General features: G+C 41.7%; 1 protein-coding gene across 1 annotated transcript in view; it reads right to left on the reverse strand.

The window, feature by feature from the left end:
* Positions 1-24,659, reverse strand: part of DNAH12 (dynein axonemal heavy chain 12) — a 149,813-nt gene that overhangs the window by 17,949 nt on the left and 107,205 nt on the right. Inside the window, exons 53-68 of the mRNA XM_089678745.1 lie at positions 23,657-23,804; positions 22,594-22,739; positions 22,259-22,473; positions 17,425-17,617; positions 16,630-16,822; positions 15,252-15,424; positions 13,942-14,082; positions 13,692-13,850; positions 12,470-12,614; positions 11,071-11,221; positions 9,354-9,610; positions 8,260-8,400; positions 8,040-8,177; positions 6,639-6,872; positions 5,458-5,646; positions 1,144-1,247 (exon numbers count right to left, since the gene is read on the reverse strand). Coding sequence (XP_089534871.1) covers positions 1,144-1,247; positions 5,458-5,646; positions 6,639-6,872; positions 8,040-8,177; positions 8,260-8,400; positions 9,354-9,610; positions 11,071-11,221; positions 12,470-12,614; positions 13,692-13,850; positions 13,942-14,082; positions 15,252-15,424; positions 16,630-16,822; positions 17,425-17,617; positions 22,259-22,473; positions 22,594-22,739; positions 23,657-23,804 — 2,727 coding nt within the window. The remainder of the gene's footprint in view (positions 1-1,143; positions 1,248-5,457; positions 5,647-6,638; positions 6,873-8,039; positions 8,178-8,259; positions 8,401-9,353; positions 9,611-11,070; positions 11,222-12,469; positions 12,615-13,691; positions 13,851-13,941; positions 14,083-15,251; positions 15,425-16,629; positions 16,823-17,424; positions 17,618-22,258; positions 22,474-22,593; positions 22,740-23,656; positions 23,805-24,659) is intronic.

Below are 24,659 nucleotides of genomic sequence, written 5' to 3' on the forward strand. Positions count from 1 at the left end.
TACTAACAGATTTCAATGTATTGTGTGTATGTCATATTTTTACTTTTTTGAATCTCCCGCTCCCCTGCGTCCCGATGCTTGCAGGGAATGGAACCCGGAAGACGGATGCCGGCCTCGGGCGGAGGACACAGCGGGAGGACATTGCAGGATCGCAGGACAAGGTATGGATGGGGGATCTCAGGAGAAGCACTATAGTGTAATCTCAACCGTGGCTCAGGGTTACCGCTTTTGGTACTGTAAATTAACCCCGAGCCACACTCGGGATTACTGCCAGGGAGGATAAAGTAGTTCTAAAGTCGATTGTTTTTCATTTTAATGCATTCTCTGCATCAAGGTATAAAACTCCCCACTACTTTCCCCCCCCCCCCCATCCCTAAACCCTTACCTGACTCCCACCACCACTCCAGCTCTGTCGCTGCAGCACTGATCCTCTCTCTTCCTGGTTGCACAGGAGACACTGAGAGTCATAGGCTCCTGCTGCTTTCAATCAAACGCCTGTCAGAAGGGAGTGGGGGTTGTGGCTTATCGGTGCTGTGTATGCAGTGCCGGGACAAGGTCATTTAGAGCCCAGGATGTCAAATTGCCCCCCCTCCCCCCCAAGATGTATGAGCATTATGTGTCAGCACAAATTCCCTCCTTCCCAAAAATTATCAAGATTATTACTCCCAAAGCATAAATTCCCCCTCCTCCCAGGACAAATCTGTCCCCCTGCTGAAATCCCCCTCCTGGCACAAATATTTGCCCCCACCCCATCTCCCCAACTCAAATCCTTTCATGTCACATATGTCCCCAGCACAACCCCCCCTACCCCAAGCAAGCTGGGGAAGGTGGCGGGAGCAGGGGGAAGTCCCCTTCTGCTGCTTGTAATAGCAATCGTGCGGCTAGTCAGCCACTCCTTTTTGCTATTACAAGAGAGCTGATGAAAAAAGAGAGTCAGATCTACAAACGGTACCAGATTGATGCCTGCAGCTACAGACATCATCCTGGCATAGCAACTCAAATGTCGCTGGAGCTCATGTGACCCTACAAAGTTTCCAAAACTGACCCATAATACAGACACACACGCTCCACCTAGTGGACTGATTTTGTAATAAATAAAATAACAGCCCTAGATAATACATTTGATAAGTAAAGAGTTCTCACTTATTAAATCTCTCCATCTCCTGTACCAGCACAGTGTTCATGCTCTCTTCATATCTCACAGGGAACTTCTGAAGAGCTGCTTCAATGTCAAAATCCTTCGGAAGCTGCAAAAGAAAGTGTCATATTGAGCACTGCTTATCGCCATTAACTTAACACTTATTAATTTATTATAGGTTATTTATTTCAGGTACTTATATAGTGCTGTCAATTTACACAGCGCTTTACATATATATATTGTACATTCACATCGGTCCCTCAAGGGGTGTACAATCTAAGGCCCCTAACTCACATTCATACATACACATACTAGGGCAATTTAGACAGGAGCCAGTTCACCTACCAGCATGTCTTTGGAGTGTGGGAGGAAACTGGAGTACCCGGAGGAAACCCACGCAGGCACAGGGAGAGCATGCAAATTCCAGGCAGGTGGTGTCGTGGTTGGGATTCGAACCGACGACCCAAGTAATGCCAGGCGGAAGTGATAACCACTTAGCCACTGTGCTGCCCAATCAGCACACAATATGAAAGCCTGGCTGCAGACAGAAGTGACCCATCCCCTCCATACACAGTACTGCACACAAAACACATATTTATTGAGGACCCAACAGGTATGACAATCGCACCACATTAAAAATGATTTTCAACCCTTGTAAAATAACTACTGTCTTTTACTACCAGTTGCAGACTGTTTTATTAATAAGGTTAAAACCTTCTGTGTGCAGCTCAATCCTGCACTGTGCTCTCTCCTCTCTCTCCTCGAAGGCTCAGAGACAGCAGCAGGAGCCATTGGCTCCAGCTACTGTTAGTCAAAGCTAGTGAGGAGAGAATGAGGCGCAGCAGTTAGAGTGAGGCTGAGGAGCGAGCCTGCACAAGTGCCCCATTGCAAGCAGCTTTGCCCTCCGCCTGAATCTTCCACTACCACTGACCCCCATACACCAGCCACCATCCCCAAAGGCAAGAGAGAGAAAGACACTCACCTTCACAGCTCTAGACATTCCCAAGAAAGAGAGTCCGGCTGTGCATGCACCGTCATGAAACCCACAGCATCTCTCGGAACCCACCAGGTCCCCATGCTGCCTGTGTCCCTTCTTCCGTCCCTTCTTCCAAGGGGCAGTGCTGCCCCCCTGAAAAATGCTGCCCTAGGCAAATGCCTTGTTTGCCTTGTGGTAAATACGCCCCTGTGCTTAGGCAAATTTTGGGAAAGGTGAACTAAAGCAGACCAGAGACTATGCAATTGTCTTTTCTTCCACCACGAAGTACCTACACAAAACACAGTCAAAACTTTTTTTTTTCAGTTTTGAGTGGAGAGGGATTAAAACACCTGTCAGGTTTTTATTGCTGTCTGTGCCCCTGTAAGTTTTACATTGTGAGGATAAAAATATGAAAGCCACCACTGATATGTTTAGAAAAGTGTTGTCATCCTCATCACCTGTAAGAAGCATGTAGGGCAGAAGATCAGATTTGGCTGCTCACTCATTGTAGGAGAGTGATAAGTAAGGAGTAACATTCAGGAGGAGGATGACAACCCTGGATCAGTAATGACAGATCACATGAATATGTGAGCACACATATATCAATGAATTGTACAGAGCTGCAGAAATCCCCCCCCCCCCTTCCCCCAGGGTGGGGCCAATGGAGCATCTGCATAGGCACAGTGCTGACCACACCTTAGCCACCTCCAATCTGATCACAGCTCTTCCTTGGATCAGTCCATTCTACAGAAGGGGGTGCACACACCTGCTGCAGACTGCTGCTCAGCCTATCCTGGCTGGGTGACTGTGACTACCTGTAGAGCAAAGGTGTAATCAGCTCTCTGGGAGCATTATGACAGGAAGAGAAAGTCTGCTGACCATGCTGAATGGTCAGTTTACGGGGTGTTAGGAGGAAGGGGGTTGGGGGGAAAGGGTGACATAACAGATGCATACCTTCCAATTTTTGAACAGGATAAAAAGAGAAAATTCTTAAAGTAGAGGAATGTGGCATGCTATGTGTGCACTGTGAAAAATATGGGCATGGCCAGAAAAAAGTGGGTGCAGCCATGTTAATGTGGTTTAAAGATGACAATAAAAAAAATAGTGTAAATAGGCTTATCATTATAAAATATATATATATACACAGTCACATTCAAAAGGGAGATCACATATGTAAAATGAACGGAAAAAAGAGAAAAAAAAAAACAAAGGCATGTTTGTGAGTTATTAGACACAATCAGCTCGGCTTTGTATTAGAACCTGATAAAACCTTGCTATCAATAAATAGCACTTTAGGCCTCACCCACACTGGATGCTTTGGCCAACTCTCCTGGATCAGAAAAAACACCCAGGGGCGGACTGACAACTCATGGGGCCCCCGGGCAATAGGGGATCATGGGGCCCGTGTCCTTGCCCAAACTCAAAAAAGCCTATGAAAAAGGTACCGGGGCATCTCATGGGGCCCCCTACTGACCCCGGGCCCTCGGGCAGTGCCTGAGTTTCCAAATGGTCAGTCCACCCCTGAAAACACCTGATGCTTGTGTATTACATTTAGGCACGTCAAGCATTTGGGCCTTAATTAATTTAATTGGCTAGAATAATAATTTATGTTGGCCACTGAAATGAATTAACGCTCAAGCGCTAAACGCGCTCAGTGTTAACATGCATTGGGCATTTTGTTTCTGCCAAAATGCACCTCTCCTGAACGTGATTTTGCTGCTTTCAGATTTCTCCCCTTAACCTTTTTGCTACTAGGAGAGTGGGAGGAGAAGGGGGGGAGTGAGGTGCTGGGGGGGGGGGGCTTTACACACACACTCTCGGTGGTTGCAGACTTTGGCTGTCAGATGAATTAATTCTGGTGACTGTGTAGCTACCTGACTGCTTACACACACCCTCTGGTAACAGGTGACCCCCCCACGAGTGCACCCCCTGCAATGTATCCCTGGCTCCACTTGCCCATCTGTGGGACCGGCATGGTGTGGGACCCTGGGTAGAGGGGAGGGAGCTGAGTGGACGTGCGTCCACTCTTCTCCCCTTCTTGCTGCTGACCCAGAAGTGATGTGTAAAACGTCACTTCTCTGTCCCTCTGTCAGTTTCCTCTGCCAACATGGCTGGGAAATAATGTTAGGCAGTGTGATCTGCCCTACATTATATTCAGTGGAGCACAGGGGAAACATCCGGGGTCCCCAGATGTCTCATTAAAGATAACTTATCACCAAAAATTCATCACATAGGGAACTTTTTGCCCTGTATGTGATTAAAAAAAAGGAAAGGAAAAAAATGTATTTGTAAAAATGTAACGTTACTCCCAAGCACATAAAATCCCTCTCCGCCAAAAATTTTTTGAGGCCTCCCCCAGATATATGCACATATGAATATAAACGCACACATCGAGGGGGGGGGCTACGCATGAAAATGTCGATAGCGATACACGTTACACGTGCTCTATTTGGGGGTTTAATGTTTATGTCATCTTCAAACCTATTATGATTTTTTAAACATGTGCACAAAAAATACAAAAATGGTTCTGGCAGCAAAAGAGTTAAACACCCCTCTCTGAACCCCTTTAAACACATATGTGTGCATGGGCACATAGGCTAACATAGAGGGGCCTTTTAAGGGCAGAAAAAATAACGTTTAATGCTCGAAAACCAGGCGTTTAGAAGCTCAAGTGGGCAGGAGGCCTTAGAATATTATGATATAAAATATTAGATGTTAGGTTCCATTTTCACATTGGCATGTGCAATTACATGTAAAAACCCCAGTGGAGGTTCCTAGCAATTAGCTGCAGGAAAAAGACCCACTAAAAGCCCGGCATGCAGGGCCGATCATTGCAGTGTAATTGCTACAATTACTCCATGTGCAACGATAGGCTGACGGCTCCAGCAGCTAATCACAGGCACTCGCATGGAATCACTAATGGAGTGATTACCTGCAATTATTGGCTCTGTCTGCATCCAGGGCTGATCATTCACAGGTATTCACTGCTTGAGGGAGGGGTGGAGGAGATGTGAAAGGGGTGGAGATGTGTGAACAAGATTCGGCCACATACCAGGGTGGAATAGGTATGTGAATGGGTGATGGGCAGGTGAAAATATAAATAATGAAGTGAGAGATGAGGATGTAGTAATACGGCAGACTGGTGGAGGTGTAAAAAGGCAAGTGGGCGACAGATATGAACCTAGTGGGGAAATATGGGCAGAGATATGGCAGATGCATGGAAGTTAATGTATCATGAATGGATGTAGCGATGCGGGACAAAGCCCTTACACACGGGACAAAGGTAAAAAGTTGGGAAAGTCCTGCCCAATCCAGGACTGTTGGGAGGTATTATACTACGTACCTTGCTGAGTATATCACTGGCTATCTCATATAAGGTGTTATCACTGGACCCAGAGGAGCCTCCTTGACGGCCTCCCCCCTGAGTGAGGAGTAAGGACTCAAAAATGATTTTTGTTTGCTGCAGATCCTTCGATATGTCAACATTTTCATGTAAGCCGAAGACCTCTGGATGCTGGCTGAACGGGAGTCGCTGCAAAAGAGTAGAAACAGAACACATAGTATTAGATTACAAGCTATGTTATCCAATAGGATATTCTTGTCATTATTGCATTCCAAAGTAAAACCTGTAGTGCTGGAAAAATATGCTGCCAAAAAGGAGGCTTTGAAAAGCAGGTACTGTCATTTTTTTAGTTGTGAAAGTTTTGGATATTTTGGAAGGGTGTTTTAAAAGTGAACCTATAATTGGATTATGGACATTCATGATTTTATGTATTCTTAACAATTAACATTTAAAACAACTTTTCTCTGACCTTGTAGCTGCAGATATTGAGGAGCAAATCATCCTCAAAATTCACACAACAACCACTGGAGTCATCTTCTCAGCAGCTCAGCTGTCCCTGCCGACACTATCCCCCACACCCCATTTAATAAAGCTCCTCTTTTCAGTTTTTTATTAGATCATGGACTGGACAGTTTCTGTCTCCCTGCTGGAAGAGGGAATCAGAAATCACTCCTGAAAGGGGGAGCGTGGTGAGCTGAGCTACTAAGAGAAAGACTTCTACTGTAACCATTTTTGATGTACTGAATTTACCTCTCAACTCCTTCTTTAAAGCATATGTTTATGGTGTTTTTTAAACTAATATTTAATTTACAGTGTTCGCGTTTCAGGTGATCCAGCTGCCCAGCCCAGATGGCCAGGTACACATTTTTTCAGATCTAACAATACATATTTATGGACACTTACAACTAGATCTAAATATTGGGTTTTACAGAGTGTATACAGGTATTTAAATAAAGAAAACACTGGCTTATCCTATAGTTACATGACTGTCATTTTTATTCTAAGCATTTGACATTCACAGGATATCAGCCATAAGATACATTTTTGTCTTTATGTAGTGAGAACAAATGATAAGCTTAAAAGATCAGTCATTCCAAAGCTAATATTTCTGCTTCTGGTAGAAATAAGAGAGTTAAACTTGTACATTTATATGACCAGACGTGACTTGTATTGTGACTGACCTTGATGAATTCTATGTAATCCTCATAAGTGCCTTTAGGGGGCGCTAGGTAGTTTCCACTTGGAGAAAAGGAATAACGAGGATTTTCAACTATATCATTGTTGTAGAAATCTGCTAGAGTGGTTAGTAGGAGACGACGGTCCCAATCATCTGTCACACGTCCTCCATAGTTACATTCTCCAGTTAGATATGAGATTGCTTCAAAGGGGACATGGTCATAGTCATTGATAAACAGCTGAAATACAGAAATATTAAATATTTTTTTTTAAAAAAGCGGTACTAAGGAATCATCAATCAACCTGCTACTGCTAAGTTCATAAACAGAACAGGAGGAGACAAAACAAACGTACATGGACAAGTTACAGGTATGAAAACATCTGACAGCCTATAGTTGAGGTTCTCACCTCTGCTCAAGGCAGGAGGTTCCTGTCCTCTATGGGGACTACAGGAGAGGAAAATTACATGGACCGGCCTATACATAATGAAGAATTTTTTAATTCTCTTAAAGGGAATGTATAGCTATATATATATAGAGAGAGAGAGAGAGAGAGAGAGAGAGGCATTATTATAGTATTACAAAAAATATCAATGTAAATAAATGTTTTAAAGACCTTATTTTTGTGTATATTTTAAAATTCCTATAATTACATATTGATATGGGCGTTTGGGGTCAACCTGTGATGTAGTACTGGACCTTATGAGAGCAGGTGTTCTGTGGTGGCTCAGCTTGTAGAGGGTCCCTGGATGGGTAGTCACTTCAGAAGCAAGACAGCTGTGTAGGTGGGTGAGTTCCGGTCATTTTCATTGCTAAGTCAATTGGTATACTTGTATAGGCATACACCCAACCTGTTTTGCAATTCTCCCTCTTCTTCAGGGCTTAATACAAATAACCCATGAACAAGGCACTCATTGTACAGTACTCCTCACCCACCTGCACACATGCACAGAGGGGCAGCTTTATATGTCCATTACATACATAGGTTCTGATTCTTGAATTGCAGTGCTGCACAATGGTTTAGGGCTTAGCCAAACCAGTGAAAACAAGCTCCTTATGTCACTGATATCTTATCTCAATAGTTGTTAAAGTGCCTCTTTGGTGCAATTATTCTTATGTTGTAGTGTTTACAACCCCTGCTCACAGCATCCCCTCCAACTCTTAAGTATATAAACAACAGCCACCCCAACTTTCTGTCTCTATATCTAATGGCTTTTTGCTGATTGTTTCCCTTGGATTGCCCTCAGAGGCTGGTCATTGTTGGGTTTGACATGCTGGTCATTGCTAATGGACATCAAATGTAGGCCACTGCTGGATTTATACCAAGCATAAAGAGCTAATATGACATTGCCTGCTATTATAGTCTTGAGTTATAAAATGAGTTATAAATGAGTTATATAAAATCACCTGTAACTGACGAATGCTTATGCGCAAATCAGATTCATTGAAGCCATACGGAATGTTCCATCCAAGAGGACCAAACTTCTTCCTTTCCTGGACCAGAGCATGGAAGAAACACACTCCAAACAGCAATTTCTCCCATATCTGAAGACAGACAACATTGGATGAAAATACATACATACTCTGTAACTTTATATGTTAGACAATAGCTTAGTAAAACTCTCACCTGTTCTTTCCCTGGGCACCCATTGAAGAATTCAGAGTCAGAGATAGGGTCAGTGAGGTATGATTGTAGTAGATTAAGCCTTAGTCCTGTTGGTGGTTCATTGGTCATCTTAACTCCATTCTGAAGAATGGTGACAGGAAACTGAGGACACAATAATACAGGTCAGTGACAAGTCACACAGAGAGGGGACCACATGGGCTGTGAAATTAAGGGCTTGTTGACACCATGCCCGTTGAGCTGCCTTTTTCTTCACTACACACCACAGCACATATATGGTGGGAACAGGGCACACAGAAAACAAGGGACATGATGTGAACAAACCCTTTATTTATTATATTGTGAAACACCATTGACACTGTTGTATGGCACTAAACATAAGAAGACACCTGTAATGAAACACTATTACCTTATCTGAGAAACTGGATCACCTTTATTTGTTCCACTTCCTGCTATCACAAGCTAGTCCTGGCCAACAGCATTAGTGGGAGAGAATTTTCAGACATTCTTCTGAGAGACAGCAGCAATTCTTTACCAGGCTGCTGACTCTGATGGAAGTTAGCTGATATCACCATCTCAGATGATTCTGCTGTTTAGCCTTGTTGCATGACACTGTGGTGTATAATAATAGGTGAAGGGCAAGGTGCTTTGTCCAGTGCCATTGCCAGCAGCCAGTCAAACTCTATGAGAGGTTGACAGCTGCTGTGGCTGGATGGTTCATCTAGCGGTACTACTGTTTAGGGCCGTTTGACAGTTAGGAATTCTTGAAACACAGACTGCTTACATTACAGGAATTTTTTCCTGAGCACGGATTACTCTGATCCTTTATACTGCTAGGTGAATCATCCAGCTGAGTTTGACAGGCTGCTGCCAGTGGGGCTGGACAGAATGCATGTGCCCTTTGCCTGCAGCTAAACACCAGAGCCTCATACAGATGAGCTATTTGGCTTTGACCAAAACTGGCCCCCAACAGTGTGTGCATATTAATGTGTGACTGCTGCTGGACTATTCAATATTGTTTTACTTTCTTTTAAGTGTTTTTATTTCATTTATAATGTACTGTAGTATATAGTATAATTTATCATTGATCCAGTTACCTTTGGTGAAGGATAACTAGTTAACCAGAGTCTAAAGTCTTGGTGACATGTGTCACTAGTAAATTCCTCACAAATTTTCTCCAGAGTTGGCATCCAGGACACAGCCAAGTGACAGTTCTGCAGACAAACCCAGGTCCCATTTTCTGCTGCCTCTTTTATCATTTTTGCAGCCACAGGACCCTGTCCTTGTCCAAGAGAGATGGCCTGGAACTTGTCACCACCACCCATGTTCTTGTCATTGGCAAATTTCAATAAGCCTAAAACAAGACAATAAAGTGTGTCACAGTATAAATAAGGCATGAGGAAAATAGACAGGAACTTTATGTATAACATTAACGAAAAGTAAATATGTTGGAGTTTTTCATAGCACCCAAAGCATCCTTTCTGCAGCTCAAAACTAACTGGTTGTTGAAAGTATCAAAGACCTCCCCCTTTTCCTCCAGTTTTATTCACAAAGCCCTGAATTAACCCACCTCCTTTATCATCACATAGATTACCATACATAATCAAATCTAATCATTTGAGCCCTGTAAACTGGTTCAGTATAAATTTGTCCCCACCTATTTAGGATGCCAATGCACTACCAGAGTTGGCCTTTAATTTTGACCTTTAGATCCTTTATTCACTTCAAGCGGGTTTATTTTTCTATTCATGTCTATGGGTATGCAAAACCCACTTCAAGCAAATCAATTGTAGATCATAAGGAGGTCAACTGAAGCATCTCAAATTGAGCAAAACAGAAGGTCTATGCTGACCATGTACTAATTGAAATTTGGCTGTCAAAGGGACGCTGAAAATATTTTCTCGATCAACAGCTGCAGCTGCTGATTAGTGTAATCTGATTGCGGGACAGATTCCTCCATCCAACTTGTTTGTGTGGATGGAGGAACCTTACATAGTTACATAGTTGGTTAGGTTGAATAAAGACACCACTCCATCTAGTTCAACCTGTCTGCGTGTGTATGATCATAAATCTGTTAGATTTATTTTGTTTATGGCCAGCTTTACTCCATGACAGCAAATTGCAAATCAGATAGGCAATTCCAATACTTGTGTATATAGGCAGTTCCAATAATCGTGATATGTGTGAGTCAACTTTTCTGCCTGACTGTAATTTCTTCAAATAATAGATAGGAGAAAAAGTCTGGTTGTACAATTAAAGTAGAACTATAGGCAATTGTTTCCATTTTGGAGTAAAGGAGGGATATAACCCCTGTCATTTTTTTCCATTGGTGTGAAACTGGGGGGATTTACCTTCACTTCCTGTCCCAAACCCAAAAGAGGAAGTAAAATGAAATCCATGCAAATGAAGGAAATCCCTTGGGGCCCCCCAGGTCACCAGAACTTATGTCCCCATTGGAAGATTTCCTCTCTATTACTGTTTTCGATTCTATTTTACTTTTACTTTCAATGATAATAGAGGACAAATAGAGAGGGGGAATCTTCCTAACAGAGGGACAGATAGCATTAAGAGAAAACGACAGCAGGGCTTCAACCACTCTCCACTCTGTCCAAAACTAATACTTTAATGTATCTGCCTAGTGTATACAATTTATAAACATCCTCTTCTTTATATATGTTTCCCATTCTTTTGGTGTATTAGCAGCTTGTCTTTCCCCATGCAAAACTAATAAAACAAAAACGTTGGCTGAGGTTCTACATTAAGCTCTAACAATTAGGACAATATACTTTACATCTTTTTCTTAGTGATACCTACTTGCCATTGGATCAGCTCCAGGTGACAAGACAAAGATGAGGGGGATTGTACAATTGGAATCCAAATAACTTTTTGATAAATCAAATGGAGGAGGCTCAACAAACTTCTTCCCCAGTTTATCAGTCACATAATTGGTCACAGCTGGGCTTATCTAAACAAGAGATCAACTGAATCACATAAGTGTATTTATATACAACTGAATTCTATATAATCTTATTCATACTCATCTATGATACTAGTGAGCTGATCTCAGATAATAAATACTGGATCAACCAACACAGCTCTCTGTGCCTTTAGCACTGCAATAGGGCCTATTGGGTGATTTATGAAATTACTATCTGACAATACTGGGTTAATGGCAACATGAATAAAATACTATTTTTTCAAGTAAACAATGGTTTTATTATGTTCTTAGATGCGGGGCTAACATTTCTGTACAGGATTTGTCACATACAGTAGGTGCACTGAAGCAACCCCTTCAGAGTGTGAAGCATGTTCCAGCAGCAATACCCTATAAACGATGGTGGTTTATATTTACTATCCAAGTGGTTCAGACAGAATGTTCCCTGCCTTGCTGACCCTACATCACTACTGTGTCCTATAGTGACACAGCAGGAGGAACCACAGTGACCAGCTGAGGACATGCTATGTGACACATTCAAAAGTGTTGGCTGGAAGCAGAGCATGGAGGTGCTCAAGAGATCAAAGATTCAGCTCATGATTCAACTCATTGCCCAACAAAGAGGTAAGTATTCCCTTAGCTTACAGGGTGTTGATGTTAGAACACTTTCCACTGCGTACAAGGTTGTTTAGATACAAAATGCAAGGAGGTAAATCAATTTCATTTAAGCTATCTTTTTAATTTTTGGGGACTGTAAGTTATAACTTCCAACTGTCCAAATATCTTCCAAGGCTGTCTCTCGGGCCTTCTGTACATATATATATGTATAAAGAGGTGTATTGCTAAACAAACCCAGTTAATTCACTAAAAGTTTGGCCCACCCAAAACGGGTATTTCGGTATTTGGTATATGCTATAAATTTAAACCACCTAACGGTTTCTCATACAGTATATCTTGGGGACTTCATTGGTGAGGTATTCATGCTGGGGTTCCTGGGTTCCTAGGGGGTACAAGAGGTATAAATCCTTTTCCTGATACTATAGCTGTTTCCTGTTCCCTCCATTACCATCTCCTACCAAAACTTACTGAACTTCAGTTAAAAAAAGACAATCTGCTGCTTCTATATGGCTTGTATAATTAGCTCCTAGTGATCACCTTGCAAAAGGAAATTCAAAATATAGTTAACACTTTCTCTCTTGCTTACTTGCTTGATGTTACTAAGTGACCCTCATTCCAACATTTCTTCCCATAAACGCAACAGGCCCATTTCTTCCTTACCTTGTCTGGTCTCAAGCATCGTAGAATGATCATTTTCTGAAGCTCATTCAGTTTTTCTTTGAATGGATGGGGCAAGGGGACACTGTGTGGCTCTCTACTGTCATATATTTTGTGCCATTCATTGGGATTTCCTATAAAGTGTTCCCTGGTTGCACAAAAATACAAATAATTATACTTTCATTTAGGATCTTTTCACAGATGGCTACAAGGTTGATTCAACACTGACCTTTCATCTAGCAGGGCTATTCGATCTGTTATGACAGGAACTCTCACCACTGGCAGTCCTCAATGCAAACTAAAACTTTTAGATCAACAGTTTCTTGGGTCATCCTATGTACACCCATCTTATCTACTAGGACTGTATTTTCTCTAAATGCGCTGGTGAATTGGTTCTTAAAGAATCACATCTAGGAGGCAACAGCACCAAGCTACTACGTTTAAAACTGTTGGCAATTTCTTTCTCTTGTTTCTGGCTACATTTGGAAATATGAGTGTCACCTCAATTAACTGAGTTGTCTGAGTTACAAGGAATGTGTGGAGGCCTCCTTACATAAAGAAAACATGAGTCCACAAGTCTTGGAATCTGGGAAACACAAGTCTGGGAATCTTTCATTAGAACCTTGCCTATTGATACCCAACAATCTATAATACAATGTTTCCAATATACTCAATTTTATCAAACCAGACTATTACCCACTCCAATTGATCTTTCATCTCCCGCTTAAATTATCTTTTACATTTTGTTAGCAAAGGCCTTCCCCCCTTTCTCCACTTGCTAGTTAATAGACCGACCACCATCCCAAAAATGTGTACTGCCTAGTATCTGCCACCAGACCCAGTACCTCCAGTTTAAACTCAAACTGTAATATCTAAAAGAACACTGCTATTTTACTAACATCATATTGGCCAAATGTTGGCCAGCCTTATTGTTAATTGCATTCTCATACTAAAAAATAAAATTAAAAAATGCTTTCTGAGTTCATTTACTTGTGTTCATTACTTTAACTGATAATTATTTTTTCCATAAAATGTTCAATTTACAAATATAAATATTGCTTATGTTGTGTATCTAACAAAGCAAAAATTAGTTCAGTCCGATTTATTGATAATCTCAAAAATCAAGAGAGCAGGCCTTTATGATTTATGAGCAAAACAGTTTAAAACTTCAGTCAACAGTTGGGTCCAATAACAAATCTTTATGTTTTACCCAAAGAAATCTTACCTTAAACCTTTGAAAGAATTTAAATCGGCAGCACGGCAAATCTCATCCCAGCTCTTATCAGGAAGCCAAGATGGAGCTGGGTTGGCCACATTATTCTGCAGACCCACTCCTCCAGTCAGTAAGAACATAAATTCCTGATATTCAATTTCCTTCTTTGCCCTAAAATTACAAAAAGGAAATATTCTTCAATAAATGCCCTATATATAGCAGGTTATAAGACATGCTGGGACTCCGAGGGTCCTGAACTTACATGAGGAGGTTGCAGCAGAGCAAGAAGGAAAACAGGAGTTTGTCCTTCTCAAAGAGAGAGCGGCACACATTGCAGTATAAATTGTAGGTGAAGTGATCATTCAGGTAACGAAGACGTTTTTCCAAGATTTTGGATTTGTTGCTGAAAGAGATAATCAGATGTCATAAAAAGTGTATTTTGCTTAAATTCCTATGATAGTCAACTCCATCTAGTGGCCATAATGCAATATTCTCCTGAAATACCTCAATCAGGAAAATACCGCATTATGACCACTAGATAATGCGCACAAATTTAGGAAATAAATGTATTAGGCAAAAAATCATAAGAATCTGTGTCGCATATAGAGGATGAAATCCCAGAGACCTGAAAGATTTAGAAAGGGAAAAAAATGCTCTTCCTCTGCTGGTAAAGACAGCAAATGCTTAAGTAGTAGAATAATACAGTCTGCCAAAAGGCATGAAGGCAGTGCTGCACCATGTATGCCTTGCACACAGTGTCATGTATTCATTCTATAGAAAATGCTTACAGCTTAAAAGAATGTAACATAAAACTGACCAAATAATTAAAACAGCTTCAGTTTGAAGCCTAACTCCATGTATAATAAAAGGTTTCAGACTACCACCTGCTTGCCAGTACCATATAGCCGGGTTCTCATTGCTGCTTTTATATTGGAATAAAGGAATAGTGTCCTGTGTTCTTACAGTTCACCCACTCTACATCCATATACCGAGATCCAAACTGCTAGCAGAGTTGAGTGACAGTTTTCCTTATTCATCAAGTGATTGGATTTAGTGTACTGATGCAGAGTAAGTTAGCATCATAATAAAGCTGGAAATGGATAAATCAAAATGTATCCGGTTCAGAGGGGTTTAGACAAATTTTGTTCAGTGTGTGGCTCTTCCTTCTTGACAAGTTGTAAAGCTTTTTTTGATGAGTGGCTACAGCCAACAGGCTGGGGGTGCTGATCGGTTTATTCTGAGAGTAGCAGGAGCCACTGTCAGAATACAATGTCTTGGTGAAGGGGATTTTTCCATCCACCTTGCTTGTGTGGATGGAGGGATCTGTCCATTTTTTCATTCTGCTCGCTGGCTGAAGGAAAAAAAAAAAGAGCCAGCTATGGGCAGCTTTAAGCTAGCCTGTCAACTAAGCTACAAGGGAGGGAGGCAGTTGGTCAAGCAGTAGAAATACAGCTCTAGGAATTACTCTGCAACTGAGCATATTTTCTTCTTTTTACTGACAACAGAAAACCAGTTTAAAAAAAAAGACATAAAAAAAAGTTTTAAGAGATAATATTACTAAAAATGTCTCACCTGTCCTGAATGGAGTTTATGTAAAGGTTGACAAACCAGTTGAGGGCGTATTGATACATGGGGTCAATATTAGCCAAGTCAGCAATACTGAAGAAAAGGACAGATGAGTGCTTAGCAATGGGCCTGTAGCCTTCTCGAGACTCTGCTATCTTCAGCTCGGTTTTCTCTGCAATCTAAAGAAATATGAAACAGACAATACTGGAATATAAACTATAAGAATTACATGGCTATACGATACAGCACAAAGATATGTAGGGGAATACAGTAGTGAGAGAAACACAAAGGATCCAATGTTTGGCCTGCTTCTGTAAATACTAAATGTCTGGTTATCTATGGCATCAAAACATTCAGGAAGATGAAAGAAAGAGCGCACAAACCTTGCGCATTACCTCAATAAATAGTGACACTAAACAGGCTGAACTGCTGTAATACTGACACTCAGTGGCTGAATATCTCCTTGCCATGGGAACTCTGCCATACTGAAGTCTCTATCTGCTCAACCCAGCTCTGATGAAGAAGGGAGCACCCTTCGAAACGCATTAGCCTTCATCCCCCCCACTTTTCGATTTACCTGTAACCCTGTTTGGATTATGGTTACTTATGCCTGTTATACCATCACTTTGTGAGTATATTTCCTTAATAATAAAATTAGTCACTATTTATTGAGGTAATGCGCAAGGTTTGTGCGCTCTTTCTTTCATCTTCCTCTACAGTTTTATTAAGCTTCCCCAGCTTCATGATAGAGCTGCACAACCTCTGATCACCAGCGGATGAACATACAACACGCTGCTTGTCACTAACGCCTGTTTGATCTGAGTCTTTGAGCGCAGGAGATAATGGATCAAAACGTTCAGCCCTAGTTCACAGTGATGCGGAATTTGCATCTGTTTCTGTGCGATTTCCTAATTTCATAATCGCACCCCATTCATGCAAACTGCTGTGGGTGTGTATTTTAAGCTAACAACACCCCGAAAACGTAGTGCGATGTGGAGAATTGGATGGCATGGGTGTGAACACCCACGTGATCTATTTCTGGTGCGGACAAAAAAAAGGGTCCTGCAGTGATTTGTTGTGGATGTGGTGCAATTTGAGCTATACAAAATATATGGCTCAAATTGCACTGCACAGAAATCGCATGATTTGCACAGGAATGTGGTTCTTGTGCGAATCACATGCAATGTGCCACACCGCATCAGTGTGAACCAGGGCACAGAGTCATTGACCTGAAACAGATATGTGGCAATAACTTTGATCTATGTAGGTTTACCTGAAGCCAGAAGGTTAGTACAGCCAGGCAACTCTCATTTCTAGGGGGACAACTCAGTAATGGCAGTGTCCATTTTCATACCACTACAGGTTTCTGTTAATTATTGCTGACCTGTTGCTTTTTGGTAATCTCATTGGACATGATCTTGGCAGAGTCTAAGATCTGGATGGCACTCTCATCTTCCAAGATGTTTCCCTCTGAGGACTGTAAGGTCTCCAGTATTTTGTCCTCAATTTCCTTTAGCTGCTTTTTATTAGCAGCGGATTGTAAGATCAGTGCATTCCTCTCTTCTTCAAGTTCTGGTCTATAATGAAGGAAACATAATTAAACCATTGTACTCCAACCTCGGGCTCATAAAACCACTGTTATGGCTTGAGTTAATGGGCTTTTGTTCACATCGGCAGTTCCTATCTCCTTGTACAAATCAGTGGAAACATGGCAGCTTAGAAGGAAGTCAACTGCTAGTCAGAAGGAGGTCAACTGCAGGTAAAGGCACTCAGCAATGAACTAACAATGAAGTGTCTCAAACTTAAGTCAAATGCAAGTAATATGCACCAGAAAACAAGTCACATTTTTCTATTGACGTAAGCCCTTAGTCGGCTTCTGTAACCCTTTTCCCTGTCATTCTGGTGTTAGATCAGCCCCTACTGCTTTATACAGCTGAGTTAGCCCTATAGGGTACACTGGATGTACGCTAAAAGGAATATATAATGCTAGATATAATAAGCTGGAATATATTTTTGGAGTTCAGCCCAATACTGCTTCAGCTCTGTAAAACTGCATCACAGTTTTTACTATTTGCTACCTAATCACTGTTTTTTTAACTAGATAAAATACTCCCTTACTTCAACAAGTAGCACATTTGAAGAACTGTATATTCATAAACATGTTTTTAAAAGTACCAACCTTTCTTTTGCCACAACGATCCCAAGCAACTGGTCTTCCAGACCCTCAGGGGTGATCATGAAGTTTAACAGAGAGACTTTAGTTGACAATTCAGGCAGATAATGTGGATTTCTGAGTTTAGTTGTTATGTAGAACCGAAAATCACTTGAATATTCGATAGTTGTTTCCCCAAGGCGGATGCAGTCCATACCCCCTGCAAAATGACAGAATGTAGCTATAAATTATGATATAAATTATTCAGCAAACTAGCAGAACAGAGAGTGGACTATACACTAAACTCACTTATCATAATTTGGTTTATTTAGATCATGGCAAGACACACAACAGTATAGACCACAAAGAAGTAGTTAACTTTTTTTTTTAAATCTGATCTATACCATAACGCCAGGTGTCCCACAGTAAACTATGTACAGGTAGAATTTCATTAAAAAATCAATTTAAGAACATCTATTCAATTCTCTAATAGTAAATGGGGTCATATCAACTATCATTTTATACAAAGTTTTTCTCAAACAAAAGAAAAATTTCTAACAGTGAATGTGGTTTTCATTCAGGAAATTTCATTAATTCTGAAATCAAATGCTAAAAGCAATCCTAATTTTATAATACAGTCAAACGATATTTATCAAGTCATTAGTGGCATTATCGAATGAACTGCTGAGAGAGAGATTTTTTCATACAAATGTTTGTATGGAATTCTACCAGTGTATGGCCAACTTTTGAAGTGGTTCTAAAGCCTTAAGGTTTTTACCTCAATGCATTCTATGCATTAAAGTAAAAAACTTTCTGTGGTGCAGAATCCACCACCAGCCCTCCTTATACTTACATGAGCCTGATCCAGCAATGTGCATGAGAGCAGCGGATCTTGCCGCTGTATCCCTCTTAAATGGGCAAACTGATAGCAGTGGGAGCCATGCAGTGATGACCAAATATGGGCTTGGCTGTTCATATTGTGCTGGGACCAAAAAGCAGCATGCAAAAACCAACGAGGCCCAAATACAATAGCATCTTCTGTCTAGCTAGCAGTAGTCAGTCGAACTTGTTCTGTAATGTTGAAGACATTCCCCAACTTATCTAACCCACTTTTCAGTTCTAAAGAGTGTCAGGAACATACCCCATTCATGCAAATAGCCATAATCTATATAAGTGAATAACATGCGTTCTACAGACATAAAAGCGAAAATATTTGGTATACATTACCTTGATCTGTACCCAACAGGACGCATTAAACGAAACAAGAGTATTAACCACTGAATGTCTACATTGTTTATAAGTAAGTGATAACAATATACAGTACCCTTTGATTATACACATTGGGATACGTGCAATTTATTAGCGGTGTAGGTGAATACATTTTTTAATAGATATTTACTAAGATAACCCATTTTTTATGTACTCAAGCAATTACCCCAGTACTCATGAGGACATTCTTATTGGTAATTATTATGATATACAGTACTCAAGCTTTCTATACTAACTATAAAGATACTTTTCAGGTAATGGTATTCAGCTGATTTTTTTTATCTAGATTTAGGTGGAGGTGTATCCTGGAACACATGCTCTGGTTTTGATTGGAGGTTTTAAGATATAACCACTATCTAATTATGTTAAATACGTGTACAGTGCAGTTATGTGCATGTTCAGATCTCCTGGGTCCTTGTGAGCACTCTATGCATCTGTCTGGGCATTCCCTGGGTTCACAAAGTGAGATTATTTCTAATTTTGCTTGTCTTATAAGTATCTAGTCTTCTCAAGTTATGTAAGTCTTTCTGGACTGTATATAATATCTTGGAATCTGTATGTTGCACTATAAACATGATCACTGCTGTTATGTATACTTTATAGATTGAGTATCTTCCTTTTCCTGATGAAGAATCATTCAAAATGCGCTGGTGCCTAAAAATCCCACATACCCAAATGAACACTTATTTTTGTTATACTGCTCTTAGGGATGTCGGCACAGATACAAAGTTATAAGCCACACTTCATCTAGTTTGGTATATTTAACTTCTAATAGTGAATGTGGTTATCATTCAAGAAATTCTATAACTTCCTAAATCAAATGCTAAATGCAAACCAAATTTTAAAGTACTTTTGAACGACATTCATCTGATGGCATTATTAAATGTACTGATGAGATTTTTCATACAAATGTTTAAAGGAAAATCTACCAGTTTATGGGCAGCTTAAAGTACCATCTGTAAGTGCTGTTTCTTTCTGCAACCAACTCAGACTTTACAAGTTTAGGGGAGTTAGACCAATGAAAGATCTATGGTTTGCTGCAAGAAGGCAGTGCACATCATAGCAATAACATTAGCTTCTAATGGTTTACTCATGCATTAGTTCACCACAATTGGTAGGCTGCTTCCATACAACCCCTGGCAAAAAGTGTGGAATCACTAATGATTCCACACTTGACTCCTCCAGTCACCCCCCTCTTCCCTCATCTGCTCCCTCACCCACATCTTCAATCTCTCCCTCTCTACCGGCGTATTCCCCTCCCCCCTAAAGCATGCGCACATCACCCCCATACTCAAAAAGCCCTCCCTGGACCCCTCTGACCCAAACAACCTCAGACCCATCTCCCTGCTGCCACTCACTTCCAAACTCCTGGAGCGCTTAGTCTACAACCGCCTAAGCGCCCACCTAACTGACAACAACCTCCTTGATCCACTACAGTCCGGCTTCCGTCCCCTACACTCCACCGAAACCGCCCTCCTCAAAATCACCAACGACCTACTTACCGCCAAAGCCAAAGGCGACTACTCTGTCCTCCTCCTCCTGGACCTCTCCGCGGCCTTCGACACAGTTGACCACCCCCTCCTCCTTAATAAACTATTCTCCCTTGGCGTCAGAGACACCGCTCTCTCCTGGTTCTCCTCTTACCTATCCCGACGCTCCTTCAGCGTTTCCTACAATGGTGCCACCTCCCCTTCCCTCCCCCTCTCTGTTGGGGTCCCCCAGGGCTCTGTCCTTGGACCCCTTCTCTTCTCCATCTACACCTCCTCCCTTGGCAAACTCATACACTCCCACGGCTTCAACTACCATCTCTATGCTGATGACACTCAAATTTACCTCTCCACCCCTCACCTCACCTCCACTTTCTCCGCCCGCATCACTCACCTCCTAAACGACATCTCTGACTGGATGTCGCTCCATTTCCTCAAACTCAACCTCTCCAAAACCGAGCTTCTCGTCTTCCCTCCTGCCCGCGCCCCCCCCCCCATCCTATCCATCACTACTAACATCACCACCATCAATCCCGCCCCGCAAGCCAAAGTCCTTGGGGTCATTCTGGACTCTAACCTCTCCTTCCAACCTCATGTCAAATCACTGACAAACACATGCAGGCTCCACCTCCGCAATATCGCCAAAATACGCACCTTCCTTACCCCAGACACCGCTAAACTACTTGTGCACTCCCTGATTATCTCACGCCTTGACTACTGCAACTCCCTCCTCACCGGCCTACCCCAGTGCAAACTCTCCCCGCTTCAGACCATCCTGAACTCAGCTGCCAGACTCATCCACCTCACCAGCCGCTCCACCTCTGCCACCCCCCTCTGCCTCTCCCTCCACTGGCTCCCTATCGCCCAACGCATCAAATTCAAACTACTCACTCTGACCTACAAAGCCATTCACAACACTGCCCCTAACTACCTCACCGACCTGATTCCCAAGTACCACCCTACCCGTACCCTTCGCTCTTCACAGGACCTCCTTCTATCTTGCTCCCTGGTCTCCTCCTCACACGCACGTCTGCAAGACTTCTCCAGGTCCTCCCCCATCCTCTGGAACTCACTACCCCAATCCATCAGACTGTCACCTTCCCTCCTCACCTTCAGGCGCTCCCTGAAAACCCACCTCTTCAGGGAAGCCTACCCCACCCTCACCTAACTGCTGCTCTCCTTCATTCCTCCTACCACTCCATCCCCCACAGCCACTTCCTCCTGTACCACTACCCCCTCCCTCCCAGATTGTAAGCTCGAAAGAGTAGGGCCCTCTTACCCCTCGTGTGCTGTTCGTAGCTGCTGTAATGTTTCATGTATTGTCCCCCCCTCTATTGTACAGCGCTGAGCAAACCCTTTGGCGCTATATAAACTCAATGTAATGTAATGTAATGTAAATGATTCCATAATATGTTCCTCAGAATTAAGTGATTCCATATTTTTTCCTCTGTTTGATCTGCAAAAACAATTGCAACTGACTACAGTTTTCTTTCTTTTTTATTTTTCTAAAAGCCAAAAGGTTGGAATGTTAAATGCAAATAGTTTTGAAGCATGTCTGTGACTGTTTTTTTTTTTGTTCACAGTTAAACAATTGAATGAACATTTTCCAAGAGTGGTGATTCCATACTTTTTGCCAGGGGTTGTACCTGCTTACCGAGTTGTCTGAAGCTTTCTCTTTCGTTCAGACTAGCAACAGATTTGGCCTATGTGTGTTCATGACTAAATCTGTCAAATATCAGCAGTGCACTAGGTGCTTGGCTGCCCATATTATGCTGGGTCCAAAAAACAGCATGCAAAAACCAGTGAGGCCCTGACACAATAGCATCTTCTGTCTAGCTAGTGCTAGTTAGTCACAATCAACTGGACTTGTTCCCTAATATTGAACACATTCCCTGACTTTTCCAAGCTACCTTTTCAGTTCTAATGAGTGTCAGGAATATACCCCATTCATGCAAATAGTCATAACCTAAATTAGTGAAGTACATGCATGCTACAGATGTAAAAGCAAAAATATTTGGTGTACATTACCATCATCTGTTCCTAACAAGAAGCATTAAACCACAAAATGTAAGTAATAACAATGTACAGAGAGAATGAAGACATACCCTGTTTAAATATTTGTTTCAGTAGTAATGGCTCCAGCGATGGATCCAGATCTTCCCCAACATTCTCCAGAAGAAGAGGAGTGCCAAACTGGATACAGTTCTCCAGAGTCCGCATATAGTCTGAATCTGTTAATTTGATCACACTCAGTTGGTTCTCCTTTTCTGAATTCTTAATCCACTTGTTAGCTTGGCTCTGGGGGTCAATCATTAAAGGCCTGAATAAAAAAATATATGTATTGACCACTTTATGGAGAATTACTTTGATAACATTAACATGACATCATTGTGGAAGAATCTGGTTTGTATTTAGGCTGTTACTCCTAGCAGTTACATACCATCGCCGTGAGTTGCTCACAATGACCCCATTGTCTATAGAAAAGTTATCTGTTGGTAATCCAGCAATATTCCAGGCTCTGATTTGAATGGGGTCTCCAAGGGTCTTACTCAAGGAAAAGTCCTCAGAGCATGGGATCATTTTACTCTGATAAAGAAAAAAATATTTTAGAAATCTGAAAGAACTTTGAGAACCAGTCCACCCTTTCTGAGTGGATATTGGAAGGCTCAATCACACAATGGTGTATTACATTTTTTAGGTAGTTCAGTTAAAAAACCTCTCTGCTAGACTGCTAGATGTCTCTGCACTATAGCTTTCCACCTTGGTGCCCTAACTCTCTCCTGCTTATTTTGTTTAATTGAAAGAATATGACATGCCTTTACAATGGTTGTGGCAGGTGGTCAGAGCATATAACCCACATGAAGACATTTTTGCACCTAGTTTCCTGGAGCGCTATGAAAGTATTTTGAGGCTAATCAATAACAAGGTACCTTTGTAATACCTTTTAGTCACAGACCAAACTCAAATTAAAGGACCATCAAAAGTGGAGAATACAGGTTTAAAGCCTTTTGCCTGCTGAGGGGCACTAGAGGCTCCTGCCAATCTAGTCCTGAGATTTACACACCTATGTCACACAGCCACACAGCAGAGCTTTGGCAGGCCTTAAGACCTGATTTTTTTTACTGCTGTAGTTGGGAAACACAGGTCTTCTCTCTGCCTCCAGCCTGCATCAGCTTCTCTCTGTCATGTGATGCTCTCTTGTCCTATCAGAATGTCCATTGTTAGCACATGAGCACTACACCACAACTGACTGGTTCCTTGTGCTGCCTTTCTGTCCCAGTCTGAGCTCTGCTGTACAGGGATTGCCAGAAGCTAAAACCAGGTCAATTCTTATACGTACACCAACCACTTTTATTAAAAAGATACATGTAATTGTGTATTAATGAATACAGAGTTGCGCTAATGGGTGTCTTTTACATCTGCCTGGAGTTTACAACATTATTAGCATAAAAAGCTAATTGGACAGTTCTTGGTGACACTGGTCTATACTGAAGACTTCTTACCTTGCACAGTTTGCTCCAGTCTTTAGTACATTCTTGACGGAATCCAGCAGTAAAAGCTCCCAGGTAGGCAATGACACCAGCAGATATAAGGACATCCCCCGTCAAATTATCATAAACATTTTGCAGAGAGTCTGCAGCATTGGACCATCTGGAAATGATGAAGTTTAAGTGAAAAGGTACAAAGTCAAACTATACAGTATATTCTTTATGGCGGGGTTGGTAAAGCTAGAAAACATTTGATGTTGAAGACTACTGTCCTTAGCGGGGCGGACTGACCATTTGGAAACTCGGGCACTGCCCGAGGGCCCAGGGTCAGTAGGGGGCCCCATAAGATGCACCTAGTACCTTTTTCATAGGCTTTTTTGAGTTTGAGCAAGGGCACAGGGGCTCCCCTATTGCCCGGGGGCCCCATGAGTGGTCAGTCCACCCCTGGTCCTTAGGTTAGCTGAATTGATCTTATAGTATATGTATAGTGTTTTTTCAGATATTTTCTGTAATCATATATCATGTTTAGGAGCCAAAATATTTTTTAGAAAATATTTGTTTTATTTCTTTTTAAATATTGCACATAAATATTTCCTAATTACTCTTTTGCAGCCAGTGGAATTGTTAGTGTTAATATGGTATTCAAGGGATTCAAATGCCTGGTCTTCTGTTGTGCTGTACACCACTGAATAGCAGCATGGCCAGTTACGCAAACAGCTAAATGAATCAGAGGAGGGATAGCCCCTCACTTGAATCTACTCTTGTAAAGATGACACTTTCTAAATCTGCAGTCTGCAGTAAAACTTAAAAAGTGCAGCGCTAGTACTACACTTTCTCACTAGATGGTCCTGCATGCATAGTATCCTGTATAGATACTCATTAATCTGCACCTTGATAAATGTTGCTAGATCCTGCATTCCAGCAAACTAGTGAAGGCAAAACCATCCGACCTTGTAGCAATGATTTACCAAAATATGTGATACTAAAACCATGGAGGATCCCTCTTCCACTGTTAAAG

Source organism: Staurois parvus, unplaced genomic scaffold, assembly GCF_062004578.1.
Source record: "Staurois parvus isolate SC_StPar_1 unplaced genomic scaffold, SC_StPar_1.0 ptg000209l, whole genome shotgun sequence".
In the NCBI taxonomy this organism is placed as follows: Eukaryota; Metazoa; Chordata; class Amphibia; order Anura; family Ranidae; genus Staurois; species Staurois parvus.